Source organism: Tenrec ecaudatus, chromosome 2 (genome assembly GCF_050624435.1).
Source record: "Tenrec ecaudatus isolate mTenEca1 chromosome 2, mTenEca1.hap1, whole genome shotgun sequence".
Taxonomy (NCBI): domain Eukaryota; kingdom Metazoa; phylum Chordata; class Mammalia; order Afrosoricida; family Tenrecidae; genus Tenrec; species Tenrec ecaudatus.
This window is the reverse complement of record NC_134531.1, coordinates 147,637,337-147,652,182: the sequence shown is the minus strand read 5'-3', so window position 1 is coordinate 147,652,182 and position 14,846 is coordinate 147,637,337. Positions and strand designations below refer to the sequence as shown.

The 14,846-nt window shown below is 44.4% G+C and overlaps 2 protein-coding genes across 2 annotated transcripts; both read right to left on the bottom strand.

The window, feature by feature from the left end:
• Positions 1–757: 757 nt before the first annotated feature.
• On the bottom strand, positions 758–5,576 carry LOC142439387 (protocadherin beta-16-like). The gene has a single exon (XM_075541703.1). The coding sequence runs from the start codon at positions 3,498–3,500 to the stop codon at positions 1,155–1,157; it is 2,346 nt and encodes a 781-aa protein (XP_075397818.1). The 5' UTR covers positions 3,501–5,576; the 3' UTR covers positions 758–1,154.
• Positions 5,577–5,678: 102 nt separating this feature from the next.
• On the bottom strand, positions 5,679–14,604 carry LOC142439384 (protocadherin beta-13-like). The gene has a single exon (XM_075541701.1). The coding sequence runs from the start codon at positions 14,555–14,557 to the stop codon at positions 11,900–11,902; it is 2,658 nt and encodes an 885-aa protein (XP_075397816.1). The 5' UTR covers positions 14,558–14,604; the 3' UTR covers positions 5,679–11,899.
• Positions 14,605–14,846: the final 242 nt, after the last annotated feature.

Sequence of the window (14,846 nt, the reverse complement as noted above, 5' to 3'; positions counted from 1 at the left end):
TTTTATTTATTTTCTATCTTTTAAACATTATTTTCATGACATTAACCTTAAAATTACTTTCAGACTTAAAGAAGTGGTGACATTTATTTTAAGGCCTCTCTTAACTGGAATTTAGTGGGATTACTTGATTCCCACTAGATCTAATCCCACTTTGCATTTAGTAAGAATACAAAGACTGATGCCTATCTCAACCCTTTTGAAAGTAAGAGTATCATTGCATTACCTGTTTCACATAATGTTTTATTAAAAGGTTTAAGAGCTATTAAAGACCTCTTTTTTTCCACAGTAAGCAAGGGACACCGACTTAATTGAGAGATATAGTGGGAAAAAGTAAGTATCATCAAACAACACTTTACTTGTTGACTATTAAAGGCACACTCTACAAACCCCTATTTAGTGATTATTTTGGGGACATTTTATAACAGAAAGGTACTTGGTTATAGTCATGGAAACTTAACAGTTCTTTTTCCCCATGCAGAATCAAAAGCATGAAATTGTTAAATATTTCCATGATGCTAAAATGATGCCAAACTTTGCTTTTCCCCACTTCCAACGTTACACACACTCAAAAAACTTTACAATGGTGTTTCCTATTTTCAGATAAGGATAATGTTTATTTATCACACTGCTTATCATAGAAACATACTTCAAGTGAGTAGATATTACTAAAGCGACAATAAAACTTTGTTTTAAAATATGACAGTTCATAAAGTGTTATTGTAAAAATCAGGGATGATCAACTGTAATACCAGTTTCGAAAGCAGAGAAGACAGAAATCTCAAATATATGACATGCCAGAGATGATTTTAAAAACAGAAGATGGTCTAGAAAAGGGAGAATAACATGAGTAATTTGGAGACAATGGACACAACATCAAAGAAACATGTACATAAAGTATACAAATGGGAAGAAAGTTTTAATCATCAACCTTGACAATAAAAGCAATATCATTGATTAGGATCCCAGAGAGAAATATCTCATTACCTAAATATGAAGAAAAGGAAAATCTTAAACATAATGTTGGGTGGGAATTGAAGATTAAAATACAGAAAATAAACTAATATCTTATTGGTGGTCATCGAGGAAATATTAAAGAAATAAATGTCTTCATTAGAGGCCAATCAATAATTAAATGCAAAGTTATTCCTCTTTTACTAGTAGTGCCCTGGGGGAGGAAAGGCTGAAATAATCGGTTTTAGGAACTTGAACTCACTCATCCCAGATCCTTCGGTCAGACACACCTCATACTGATAATTCTGTGACAAAGTTCCAGTGCCACTCACGTCCACCAAGTGGCCCGGGAAGTGGCCCTCTGGCACTGAACAGCGACCCTCCCAGGCGGCCCTCCTCCTCCTGCACAGTCTCAGGCCCACAAACAGGAGCACAGAGCAGAGGAAGAGCGAAGACACAGAGGCCAACGCAATGACCAGGTAGACCGTGAGCCAGTCGGCCTGCGCCTCGTCGCGGGCGCCCTCGGGCCGCGGCAGGTAGGGCTGCGAGAAGCCGTCCACCAGCAGCACGTGCAGCGTGACGCTGGCAGACAGGGCTGGCTCGCCATGGTCCTGCACCAGCACCACCAGCCTGTGCTGCGCCGCGTCGCGCTCGCCCAGCGGCCTGGCGGTGCGCACCTCGCCATTGTGCGCCCACACGCGGAACAGCCCTGGCTCCGTGGCCTTGAGCAGCTGGTAGGACAGCCAGGCGTTCTGGCCCGCGTCGCCGTCCACCGCCACCACCTTGCTCACCAGGTAGCCCTCCTCGGCCGCCCTGGGCACCAGCTCTGGGCAGGGCGCAGAGCCGTTGGGCGCTGGCGGGTACAGCACCAGGGGCGCGTGGTCGTTGTCGTCCACCACCACCACGCGCACCAGCGCCTCGCTGCTCAGCGCCGGGGAGCCCGCGTCCGCCGCGCCCACGCGGAACTCGAAGGCGCGCAGCGCCTCGAAGTCCAGCGCCCGCAGCGCGAACAGGTGCCCCTGCTCCGCGTGGATGGACACGAGCGAGGCGAGCGCGAGGTGCGGGTCGCGGGGCGGCAGCAGGGAGTAGGTGACTTGGGCGTTGGTGCCCGCGTCTCTGTCTGTGGCGCTGACTGTGCCCAGTTGCAGGCCGGGGCTGTTGTTCTCGCGGATGAAGAGGGTGTAGGAGGTTTGTGTGAAGGTGGGCGCGTTGTCATTGACGTCGGAGACCAGCACCCTGATAGTGTGCTGGGTTTTGAGCCTGGGGGACCCCAAGTCGGTGATGGTGATGGTGATGTTGTACTCGGCCTTTGTTTCTCTGTCCAGGGCTGTCTTGGTTACCAAAGTGTAAAAGTTCTTGACGGAAGGTTTCAGAAGAAAAGGAAGCTCCTCTGGGATGGAAGACACTGTCTTCCCGTTGTTGCCGGAGTCAGGATCCCAAACATTGAAAACCGCAACCACAGTGGCTGGCGCGTTCTCTGGGATGGGGCTGGTGAGTGCGGACAGGGTCACTTCGGGGGCGTTGTCATTCACATCCACCACCTGCAGGAGAAGAGTGCATTTCCCAGAAAGCCCTCCCCCATCTGTGGCCTCGATGTCCACTTCATAAGACAGAACTGTTTCGTAATCTACTTGGGTTGTCAGTCGAATTTCTCCGGTGATAGGATGAACCTCTAAAATTTTGCTAATTTCTTCCGAAGGCTGAAAGAGTGAGTATGATATTTGCCCATTGATTCCCATGTCTAAATCACTGGCCGAGAGGACGACCACCAGGGAGCCTGTGGGGCTGTCCTCGGGAATCCGCACCTGGTAGAGAGCCTGCTCAAACGCAGGGGCATTGTCGTTTATGTCCACCACTTCAATGCGGACCTGGCAAGTCCCAGATCTGGGCGGAGAGCCGCCATCCAGCGCCACAAGGGTTAATCTGAGTTCAGACTCCGCCTCCCGATCCAGCTCTTTATCAAGCACCAGCTCTGGGTATTTCCTGCCCTCGCTGCGTTTTCTGGTTAAGACCCGGAAATGGGGATTGGGGCTGATTTGGTATGTCTGAACACTGTTGTTGCCTACATCCAAGTCCATAGCATTCTTCAGAGGGAAGGAATTCCCTGGAGGGCTGTTTTCCAGTACTCTTAGAATCATTTCTCTTTCAGGGAATACTGGAGAATGGTCATTGATGTCTCTCACCCTCAGTTCTGCCTGGAATATCTCGATGGGGTTTTCCATGAACACTTGAAAATGTAGCACACACGGCTCAGCGGGGCCACAGAGCGCCTCTCTATCTAGTTTCTCATTTATGATCAAATCCCCAGTCCGCACCTTCAGCCGCAAGTGCTCTTTGTTCCCCTGGGAAATAATCCTGGCCCCACGGCTAGACAGCTCTGTGGGTTCCACCCCCAACTCTTTCCCCACGTTTGCCACAAAAGACCCTCTCTCCATTTCTTCCACCACCGAATAAGGCCCCAACTCGGCGCCTGCCCTAGACAACCCGAGCAAAGCAAAGAAAATCAGGACTTGCCTTTGTCTTCCATTACGCATCCATCCCATCTCCATTGCTTTTTCTGCAAATTTGGTTCACCGAGGCTTCATTTACGGCTAGGATCCGGCAGCACAGTTCTGCAGTGCGAATGTTACACTCTGCCGCTAACTAGCTTTGTAAGGAGGTCCAACACCGCTTTTACTCCGGTCCGGAAAGCCTTTCCGTTGCTTAGGGGAGGGAGTTTGGCTGCGTTCTTGGGCTGCGTTGGCGGCGATTCTGTTTTCCATCACCTTAACCTGCAGCGCCACCATGTGTTCTTACTATGTTTTATATTTTCTGGTTTAACACTGAAGGTAACCTTCTCCTAAATGTACTGAGTAGGAGATATGAACAATATTGAGTCATACAAAACACCGAGTTTTATCTGCATGCCGTGTGTACTCCGTGTTTAGATAGAGCTCCATGTGGCTGTCCAGGGAGGGACCCCGAAACAATCCATCTCTCATGTTTACTGACCGTTTAATGCTGTGGAGGAGTTAGTGATGAAATCAAATCACAGGCCACTGGGGGAACTATAGGAACAAAATATTTCTGAAGTCATGAGAACAGTTTCACAAGCACACATTGTTTTCAGGGAACGTACTATAGAATTGCACATGAGTGGACACTGTAAATTTGTAACCCTTGGCAGTTCAGGAGGCAGTGTTTGATCAATAGCCCTTTAGATCAAGCTGATTACTTCATCTTCTTTCTACCACGTTAGGCTAAGAACTATGAGTTTTCGCTAAACATTGAAAAAATGTTTCCCAAGTTGGTACATCCCAGGATTGGGCCTCCTTACTGCCAGCTCTTTGTTATTGTGCTTGCGACATATCCATATGTTGAACCGACATAGGGTAAAGATCTGATATTTTTACCAAGTGATTGTTTTATTGGTAATGTGTAGAAAGCGGTTAACTACTTTGTCTGGGGTTAAAGCCTGGTGGTCCTGGTGAGCAGGTGTTGGACGGCTAATCACAGGGTTGGTAGTTCCAACCCACAAGCTGCTAGTTTGCAGAGGGTGAAGCTATCTTCCCCCAGTCCAGGAAACCCTAATTGGGTCACTGTGAGTCAGACTTGACAACATGGAGGTAGCTCTGGATTTCAAGTTGGGGTGAAAGCACCCAACCAATGGGAATGAATTCCTTGCCATGAAAACCTTCATGTGTCCCCTTTGAGCACAAGAGACACTAAGAGATGGGATGACTGTCTTTCAACCATCCAACTTGTGGTAGGCCTTCCAAAGATGTCCACATCCTAATTTGGGGGAACCTGTGAATATATCCACTTACATAACAAAATGAAAATGGCAGAATAAGTTAAAGACCTTGAGATGTGCTAATTATATTAAATGATCAGAGTGGATTTAATTAACCACATGGGACCAACAAAGTGGTGAATTTTGACCCTGGAAGAATGTCCAGAGAGATACCGTGTTGCTGACTTTCTAGATAGAGTGAAGAGACCATAGGTGGTGGAATCTGCAGCTTGTAGATTCTAGAAGCTAGAAGCTGGAAACAGCCAAGAAACTAGGGTTCCTCCTAGAACCCTTCAGAAGGAAAGAATCCCTACTGATACTTGATTCTAGCTGTCAGACTTCTGAGATGTGTAACTACATGCTAATGATTTCTTATGGTTTTAAGCTTTTACGTTTGGAGTAAATTTTTCCATCAGCAATGGAAAGCTAACCCATAATCAAAGCATGGATTCTCATGCACCCACACTCGAGCTAATAAAAACCCAACAGTTCTACAGGAACAGTATTAGAGAAAATGCAGAAGGATGTCTGGTTCAGCCATAATTATTGAGCCTCTCAGATGGAAGTCGCTTAAATGATCAACACACATATTTTCAAGTCATGATTTTTGTTGTTTGAAATGAACTTGTACTAAAAAATCCAAGTTCACTTCAGTGTTACTTTTCCTCCTTTTGTAGCCACCCAGACCAATGTTTAGATCTGAGGGCATAAAATATTTGGAGAGTTTTTAAGGCTGCGAGCCTTTACTCTTTAAAAAATTATTTTAATTTTTTTATTTGTTACTTGGAAATTTTAGAGGAAAAACAGTCTGTGTAGCTGCACTGCTCACTTCATCAAATCAAATCAGTAATAGTGTCCTGTTCAACCCCCCACAGTGGGTCTCTTTTATCCCCTCCCTCTATAATTCCCTGTCCCTCCCCTCTATCTGTCCTTACCCCTTTCCCAGCTTCCTCCTCAGTCCTCCAAGTCTTATCTTTGGTGTGAAAACTACTTTTCTTTTTGTTCTTCCTTATAATAATGGTATCATTGAATATTTATCTTTATAAGATTGAAAACTTGGCTACACATAATATTTCATCCATGTCATGTGGCGCTCCACAGAGTCCTCAATGCTTTTTCTTGATGCATAGTAGCCCATATGATGACCAAACCAGCATTTGTTTATCCTTTCCTCTATAATTGGAGTTTTTGATTGTTTCCACCTTTTTGCTATTATGGAAATTGCAGCAATAAGCATAGGTGCGCATGTATCTGTGCGTGTGTTCTTTGCTTAAGACATATCCCTAGGAGAGGGATGGCAGGATCATAAGGGGGTTGCAGGATCACGGAAGCGCCATCCTGATGTCTGTAGAACAATTCTGCAGGACCACCAGCAATGGATGACCATGCCTGTCTCTCCACATCCTCTCCAGCATTGATTATTTTCTCCTTTATTTACGTTTGCTGACTGTTGGTATGAGGTGGTATCTCACTGTTGTTTTGATCCGTACTTCTCTGCCAATGAACGTGAGCATTTCTTCATATAATTGTTGGCCTTCACTAGGGATCCCTTTGCAGAGGGGTCTCAGAGAGGAGACGAGCCAGTCAGGGTGTGATGTAGCAATGATGAAAAATACAACTTTCCTCTAGTTCCTAAATGCTTCCTCTCCCTCCTCCCCACCCACTATCATGATCCAAATTCTCCCTTGCAAGTCTGGCTAGACCAGAGGATGTACACTGGTACAGATAGGAACTGGAAACACGGGGAATCCAGGGCAGATGATTTTTTCAAGATCAGTGGTGTGAGTGGCAATACTGGGAGCATAGAGGGAGGGTGGGTTGGAAAGGGGGAATCAATTACAAGGATCTACATGTGACCTCCTCCCTGGGGGATGGACAACAGAAAAGTGGGTGAAGGGAGACGTCAGACAGGGCAAGATATGACAAAATAATACATTATCAAGGGCTCATGAGGGAGGGGGGAGTGGAGAGGGAGGGATAAAAATGAGGACCTGGTGCCAGGGGCTTAAGTGGAGAGCAAATGTTTTGAGAATGATGAGAACAATGAATGCACAAATGTGCTCTACACAATTGATGTATGTATGGATTGTGATAAGAGTTGTATGAGCCCCTAATAAAATGATTAAAAAATTGTTGGCCATTTGAATGTTATCTTTAGTAAATTGTCTATTCATTGCTTGTGTCTGTTTTTAATTGAGTTATTTGTATTTTTCTTATTAAGATGTTGTAGTTTTCTATATATTTTTGAAATTAGCCTTTTATCTGGTGTGTCATTTTTTTCCCAGTCTATGGCTCTATCTTAAACTCTTTTGATGAAGTCTTTTGACATGCATGTGTCACATTTTTAGAAAGACTGGGGTCTTTATTTTGTCTTCTACTGTATGAATAGTTTTTACTATGTAATCTGTTCGGTAGTTTACTTATGCCTTGATTAGAACCTTTAAGTTTGTTTCTATTTTTTGTTAATGATCTTTGTTGTTCTAGAGCTTATATTTAAGTTTTGTTTTCACCATCTTGAGTTCATTTTTGTACATAATGGGAGGTTTGGGTCCTGTTTCATTCTCTTGCCAGTGGAAATGATTTTGCCACCACTATTCACCGAAAAACCTATCTCTTCCTCCACTTAATGTGTTTTAGACCTTTATTAAAAATCAGATATCTATAGATAATTAGTGGTATTTCTGTGTTCCCAATTCTAATCCATTGGTCTTCATGTATTGTTGTATCAATACCAAGCTCTTTTGATTACCAGGGCTATGTAATTGCTTTTAAAGTTTAGAGTGAAAGGCCTATTTTTTAAACAGTGCTTTATGTATCCTGGGTTTCTTTCCTTTCTATATGAAGTGGTTTTCCATTTCTTTGAAGAATTGTGCCAGGATTTAGATCTGATCGCATTGAAGTTGTAATGTGTTTTGGGTAATATTGAAATTTCCACTGTTAGTCAACCTCACCAGGAGTGTGATAGATAGATTCCATTTGTGTACGTCTCTTTTGGTTTCCTGTAGGAGTGTCTTGAGGTTTTCTTTGTGTAATTCTTTTTTGTTTCTCTGTCATTGTTATTAGGTGCCACTGAGTCCATTCCAACCCATAGCTACCCTAAGCACAACAAACCCAAGCTCTGTGAGGTTCTGCGCCATCCTCACAACTGTTCCTATGCTTGAGCTCATTTTTTTTGTGTGTGTGCTTTTCCCATGTGGGCTTTATTGCTTCTGAGCTAGATGGCCGCTTGTTTACCATCAAGCCTTTAAGACCCCAGATGCTGTATCTTTTTTTAAAAAACATTTTATTAGGGGCTCATACAACTCTTATCAAAATCCATAATATACTTACATCAATTGTATAAAGCACATCTGTACATTCTTTGCCCTAATCATTTTCTTCTTCTTTTTTTTTTACATTTTATTAGGGGCTCATACAACTGTTATCACAATCCATACATATACATACATCAATTGCGTAAAGCACATCCGTACATTCTTTGCCCTCATCATTTTCAAAGCATTTGCTCTCCACTTAAGCCCTCTGCATCAGGTTGCTTGCGCTCATTGTTGCAGATCCTGTGTCAGTCCGTCTCACTGAGGACCTTCCTCTGTTTTGCTGTCCCTCTACTTTACCAAGCATGATGTCCTCCTCCAGGGACTGTTCTCTCCTGAAAACTTGTCCAAAGTTGATGAAATGAAGTCTTGCCATCCACGCTTCTAAGGAGCGCTCTGGCCATACTTCTGAGACAGATCTGTTTGTTCTTTTGAAAGGCCATGGTACTTTTAGTATTCTTTGCCAGCACCACAATTTAAACTCATGGATTCTTCTTCAGTCTTCCTTATTCAGTGGCCAACTTTCACATGCTTTTGAGGTCACTGAGAATACCATGGCTTGGGTCAGGCACACCTTAGTTCTCAATGTAAACTTCCTGTGTTTCAAGACACTAAAGAAGTCTTATGCAGCAGATTTACCCAATGCAATGTGTCATTGGAGATCTTGACTGTTGCTTCCTTGAGCATTGATCGTGCAGCTAAGCAAGATGAAATCCTTGTTTCTCTGCTAAGATTTATTCCTAAATGTTTGATCTTTTAGGTAGTTATTGTACGTGATATTGTTCTTTTAATATTCCTTCTGTGTGCAGAATGGGGACTCAAAGCCCATCTGTAGACAACGGGACATCCCCTTACAGAAGGGTCCTGGGGAGGAGATGAATGTGCCAGACAGGATGCAATGCAGCAATGATGAAACATACAGCCTTCCTCTAGTTCTTAAATGCTTCCTCCTCCCCCGCCCCCATCATGATCCTAATTCTACTTTCAAACCTGGCTAGACTAGATGATGTACACTGGTACAGATAGGAACAGGAAACAGGGAATTCAGGACTGATGGACCCTTCAGGACCAGTAGTGGGAGTGGCAATACCTCCGGTGGGGGTAGTGGAGGGTGGTGGAGGGGAGGTGAAGTAGAAAAGGGGGAACTGATTACAGGGAACATATGACCCTCCTCCCTAAGGGAAGGACAACAGAAAAGTGGGTGAAGGGAGACATTGGACAGTTGTAAGACATAACAAAATAATAATTTATAAATTATCAAGGGTTCTTGAGGGAGGGGGAGAAGGGAAAGGAGGGGGGAAATGAGGAGCTGATACCAAGGGCTCAATTAGAAAGCAAATGTTTTGAAAATGATGATGGCAACAAATGTACAAAGGTGCTTGACACAATGGATGGATGGATGGAATGTTGTAAGAGTTGAATGAGCCCCGAATAAAATTTTTTAAAAAGAAACTAAAAAAATTCTTTCTGAGTTATCTTGTTTAATATAAAACAATACAATTCATTTCTGTGTGTTGACCTTATAGCCTGCTACACTGATAAATTTTTTAATTAATTCAATTAGTTCCAGTCATTTCTTAATTGGTTTTCTCTATATATAGGATTATATCATCTGCAAATAGTTTTGTTTCTTCTGTGCCAAGGCGAATGCTTTCAATATTTTTGTGTCATTAGCTCCAGTTAAGACTTCCAAGACTATATAAAGTAAGAGTGGTGGTAAAGGCAACCCTATCTGATTCCCTAATCATAATTTTAAAGAGGAACTCCAAAAATACGTGATTCATTTTAACAGAACATGATTGGAGCCCATTAACTTTTTCCTACTAAATTTTAAGAATCTCTAAGTTACTTAATGATAAAAACTCTTCCAGAACTTTGGCCATATAGATTTTATGAACCAAGTCATTATATTTAAGTTAATAACAACCGATTTCAAACAAAGGGAATGTTAAAATGAATATCCCCAAATCCACTGCCATTGGGTTGATTCCAACTCATTGTGATCTTATATAGGCTTTCTAAGGCTGGGGAATCTTTACAGAAGCAGAGACCCCTCATTTTCTCCTGAAGAATAGTACCTTATGGGTTTGAACTGCCAACCTTGTAGTTAGCAGTCCAATGTTTACCCAGCAGCACCACCAAGACTCTTCATATGTAAATGGGATGATACTGCTAACCTCCTTATGGTTATGCAGAGGAATAAAAAGGTAATGCATGGAAAGCACACTGGACACAACTTTTAATTGAATTAGAATAAAAGATCAGGTCTATCAAACTACATACTTCAGCTCTGTATCTTTATCTATCTATTTATACACACACACACACACACATTTACTGTGGGGAAAACCCTAGGATTAGATTCCACTGAAAATTAACACAAACAATAATAAAATCATGGTGACTTCCAAGAGATATAACTTTCCTTGTTTCTTAAGTAAAAATGTGATGACTCCATCATCCTCAGGGCCGTCTTTTCCCTTTAAGTTTCTTCTACAAGGTCTTAGTCCATTGTTTATGCCACTAGGACACTTCATAGCCCATCATGGCTGTTTGTGCATCCGCCATGACTTTTACATTTCAGGCCACAGGGAACAGTTGTTATAGTTGTTAAGTACCATTCAGTTTATTCTAAATCATCGCGGGACTTTGCACAACAGAAGAAAACATTATCTGGTCCTGTGTTATCCTCACGATTGCTTTGTTATAGCCCATTGTTGCACAATGGATTTCTCCAGGGAATGATCTCTCCTCTACCGTGTCTAAAGTACACGAGCCCAATTCTCACCATCCTTGTTTCCAAGAAGTATGACAGTTGCAGTTGTACTTCAAAGACAGATTTGTTCATTCTTCTGACAGTTCATGGTATGTTTAATATTTTTGTGAAGACCATAATTTAAATGCATCTATTAGAGGAGGAGAAGGCAGAAGAAAAAGGTGAAGGAGAAGAAGAAGAAAGTAACCCCATCCCCTTCCTAGATCAGCTGCCTCCCTGAAGCAGACTTAGTTGGAAGTCTCCTACACTAGCATTGCCTCATCCATCTCATGGAGGCATCCTAATAGCCAATCCTGATATTCAAAGAAGCTGAGGAAAGGCACTCTTGTTACTATGAATGTCCAAAATTTTTTTTGAGATCTCTCAATAAACAAAATGACTGGCTGTTGAGTGACTACTGTAGTTTCTGTCAGTAAAGATGTACTTAATGTTTCTAAAAAAATAGAAAAAGTTTGTTTCACTAACCGACTATTTAATCTCACAGGATAAGCACCGTGCAGTCATTTATTCCTCTTTAAACCAAGCAAAAGTAAATGAAAAAAATTAAAAATTTGCATCAAGCCCAACATGGGTATATGATTAATATAAAAAGGATACACAACAAGCATATTTTAGGATACTATATTAAGAGAAAGCTAATTCAGAGAAATTTATGGTAGGCTGGCATCATAAAGCAAGAGGCAGACATTGTCTCTATGCACGTGTTCCATACTTCCCAATTAGGTGGGATCTCATGTCAACGTTCATGCATTACTGCTCTCCATGTTCCTGATGGTTTACAACTAAAGTTTTTGAAGTTTACATGAAGACCAAACTTTTGGGGTTATTTTTTCCTAATACATTCAATAGCTATTCCCGAAAAGAGTTTGAGTTAGTATTGACTTTATTCATACTCCAAGGAGCAAGATTTAGGACAATTAATCTTATTATATTCATGAAGAAAAGATAATATACAATCTTACAGATATGGATAACATAAGAAACCTTGCAACTGAGTTTACTGCTATTTCATATCCATAGTAGGTTCCACCAAAATGGATTAATTCACCATGAAACTGTTAAAACATGGAATGTGAAAAATAATTGTCATTGAATACTGAAACCAAAATCATTCCTAAAGTTGGAGCTGTCTTCTATTTCTGTCCCTGAATTATTCTGAAAATTGGGCAATACGGGCTTCAGGAACTTGAACTCATTAGTGCCTGAGTCTCCCGTCAGACACACCTCATACTGGTAGCTCTGGGACAGGGTGCCCGTGCCACTCACGCCAACGAAGTGGCCCGGGAAGTGGCCCTCTGGCACAGAACAGCCACCCTCCCAGGCGGCCCTCCTCCTCCTGCACACTCTCAGGCCCACAAACAGGAGCACAGAGCAGAGGAAGAGCGAAGACACAGAGGCCAACGCAATGACCAGGTAGACCGTGAGCCAGTCGGCCTGCGCCTCGTCGCGGGCGCCCTCGGGCCGCGGCAGGTAGGGCTGCGAGAAGCCGTCCACCAGCAGCACGTGCAGCGTGACGCTGGCAGACAGGGCTGGCTCGCCATGGTCCTGCACCAGCACCACCAGCCTGTGCTGCGCCGCGTCGCGCTCGCCCAGCGGCCTGGCGGTGCGCACCTCGCCATTGTGCGCCCACACGCGGAACAGCCCTGGCTCCGTGGCCTTGAGCAGCTGGTAGGACAGCCAGGCGTTCTGGCCCGCGTCGCCGTCCACCGCCACCACCTTGCTCACCAGGTAGCCCTCCTCGGCCGCCCTGGGCACCAGCTCTGGGCAGGGCGCAGAGCCATTGGGCGCTGGCGGGTACAGCACCAGGGGCGCGTGGTCGTTGTCGTCCACCACCACCACGCGCACCAGCGCCTCGCTGCTCAGCGCCGGGGAGCCCGCGTCCGCCGCGCCCACGCGGAACTCGAAGGCGCGCAGCGCCTCGAAGTCCAGCGCCCGCAGCGCGAACAGGTGCCCGCGCTCGGCGTGGATGGACACGAGCGAGGCGAGCGCGAGGTGCGGGTCGCGGGGCGGCAGCAGGGAGTAGGTGACTTGGGCGTTGGTGCCCGCGTCTCTGTCTGTGGCGCTGACTGTGCCCAGTTGCAGGCCGGGGCTGTTGTTCTCGCGGATGAAGAGGGTGTAGGAGGTTTGGGTGAAGGTGGGTGCGTTGTCATTGACGTCAGAGACCAGGATTTTTACATCGAGTTGAGTTCTTAACCTTGGTGTTCCCAAGTCCATGACTGTGATGGTGACGTTGTACTCAGATCTACTCTCTCTGTCTAGTGGTCTATCTGTTACTAGAGTGTACACGTTTTCCACAGAAGATTTCAAGAGGAAGGGTAGATCATCCTGAATAGAGCATTCTAGCCTCGAATTTTCTTCTGAATCAAGATCGGAAACGCTGAAAACTGCCACCACAGTTTCAGGGGAGTTCTCAGGGATTGAACTGGTGATCGCAGAAATGGAAATTTCTGGGGCATTATCATTCACATCGAGAACTTGAACCAAAACTGCACATTTTCCAGAAAAGCCGCCAGCATCCCTGGCTTCCACATTGACTTCATAGAACGGAATTGTTTCAAAATCAAGTTGTTTATTCAGTCGAATTTCTCCTGTCATGGGATTTATTTCAAACGTGTTGCCAATCTCCTCTGAGACTTGGAAAAGGGAATAGGAGATCTCTCCGTTTGCTCCCGTGTCAATGTCAGTAGCAGAGACCCTGACAATTAAGGAGCCAATGGGACTGTCCTCAGGGACCTGCACCCTATAAAGAGGCTGCTCAAATTCAGGGGCATTGTCATTGGTGTCCACAACTTCAATGTGGACCTGAACTGTCCCAGACCGGGGAGGAGAGCCACCATCCTGGGCTGTGAGGGTTAATCTGAGTCCTGGCTCCACCTCACGATCTAGTGCTTTGTCCAGCACCAGCTCTGGGTACTTCCTACCGTCGCTGCGTTTGCGAGTCAGGACCTGGAAATGGGAGTTGGGGCTGATACTATAAGTCTCAATGTTATTTCGACCCACATCCACGTCCTGGGCATTCTTCAGAGGAAAGGTAGTTCCGGGAGGACTGCTTTCTGATATTTTCAGTAATATTTCTCTATCCATGAACACCGGGGCATGATCATTTATGTCTATGATTTGCAGCTCAGCTTGAAAAAATTCTAAGGGATTTTCTAGCAATACCTGGAAACGTAGTACACAGGGCTCTGTGTCACCGCACAGTTCCTCGCGATCCAGTTTCTCAGTTAGCACCAGATCCCCGGTCTCTAGATCGAGGTGCAAATGCTGTTTGTTCCCTTTGGATATGACCCGAGCCCCCCGCCTCGCCAGTTCTCTGTGTCTCAGACCCAGGTCCTTCGCTATATTGGCTACAACAGAGCTGCCCTCGGTTTCCTCCACCACTGAATAGCGCCTATTTTCCGCATCAGCCAGCGAGTAAACCAAAGCGAAAAAGAAGAGAATGACTTGCCTTTGTCTGCAGATGAGCTTCCTGCTGGCCTCCATTGTTCTTGCTTGGTAAGGCTTCCAGAGAGTATTCCGAGAGGATGAAGTTGCTGAGGTGTAAAACCCAGTATCTGAGGTTCTAATTAATCCACAAGACACCTCAGAGACATTCTGGTGAATAGCCCTTTTCACCTTCCAGTCTGCTTCTTTGATATCCAAGCTTCCGTGGGCTTCCAGACTCTCCCGGTAAATTTTGCGTGTTAAAGATGGAGCCAGAGCTGCAGTTCTTTTTGGTACCTTCTTATCCTGCAGCGCCACCATGCGTCCTAAGAAGATTTTACATTTTTTTCTGATGGAAATGGCTGCAATTTCCCCAGCTCTGCCTATGTAGTGTGTACCAGCTGATAGGTAAGGTTACACCATTACAATCACCTGTACATACTGTGCAGACAACAACCTGATGGATCCACAAGAAAATGATAGTTCGTAATAGGAAATCTATTGAGTGGTGAGCATAAAGAAGATATTTGTTTAACAACCTGCTTGAGAAGAAAGTACAATTTTTCAAATCAGAAGAGAATAGAAATTATAGTAACTTATCATCAGAAGC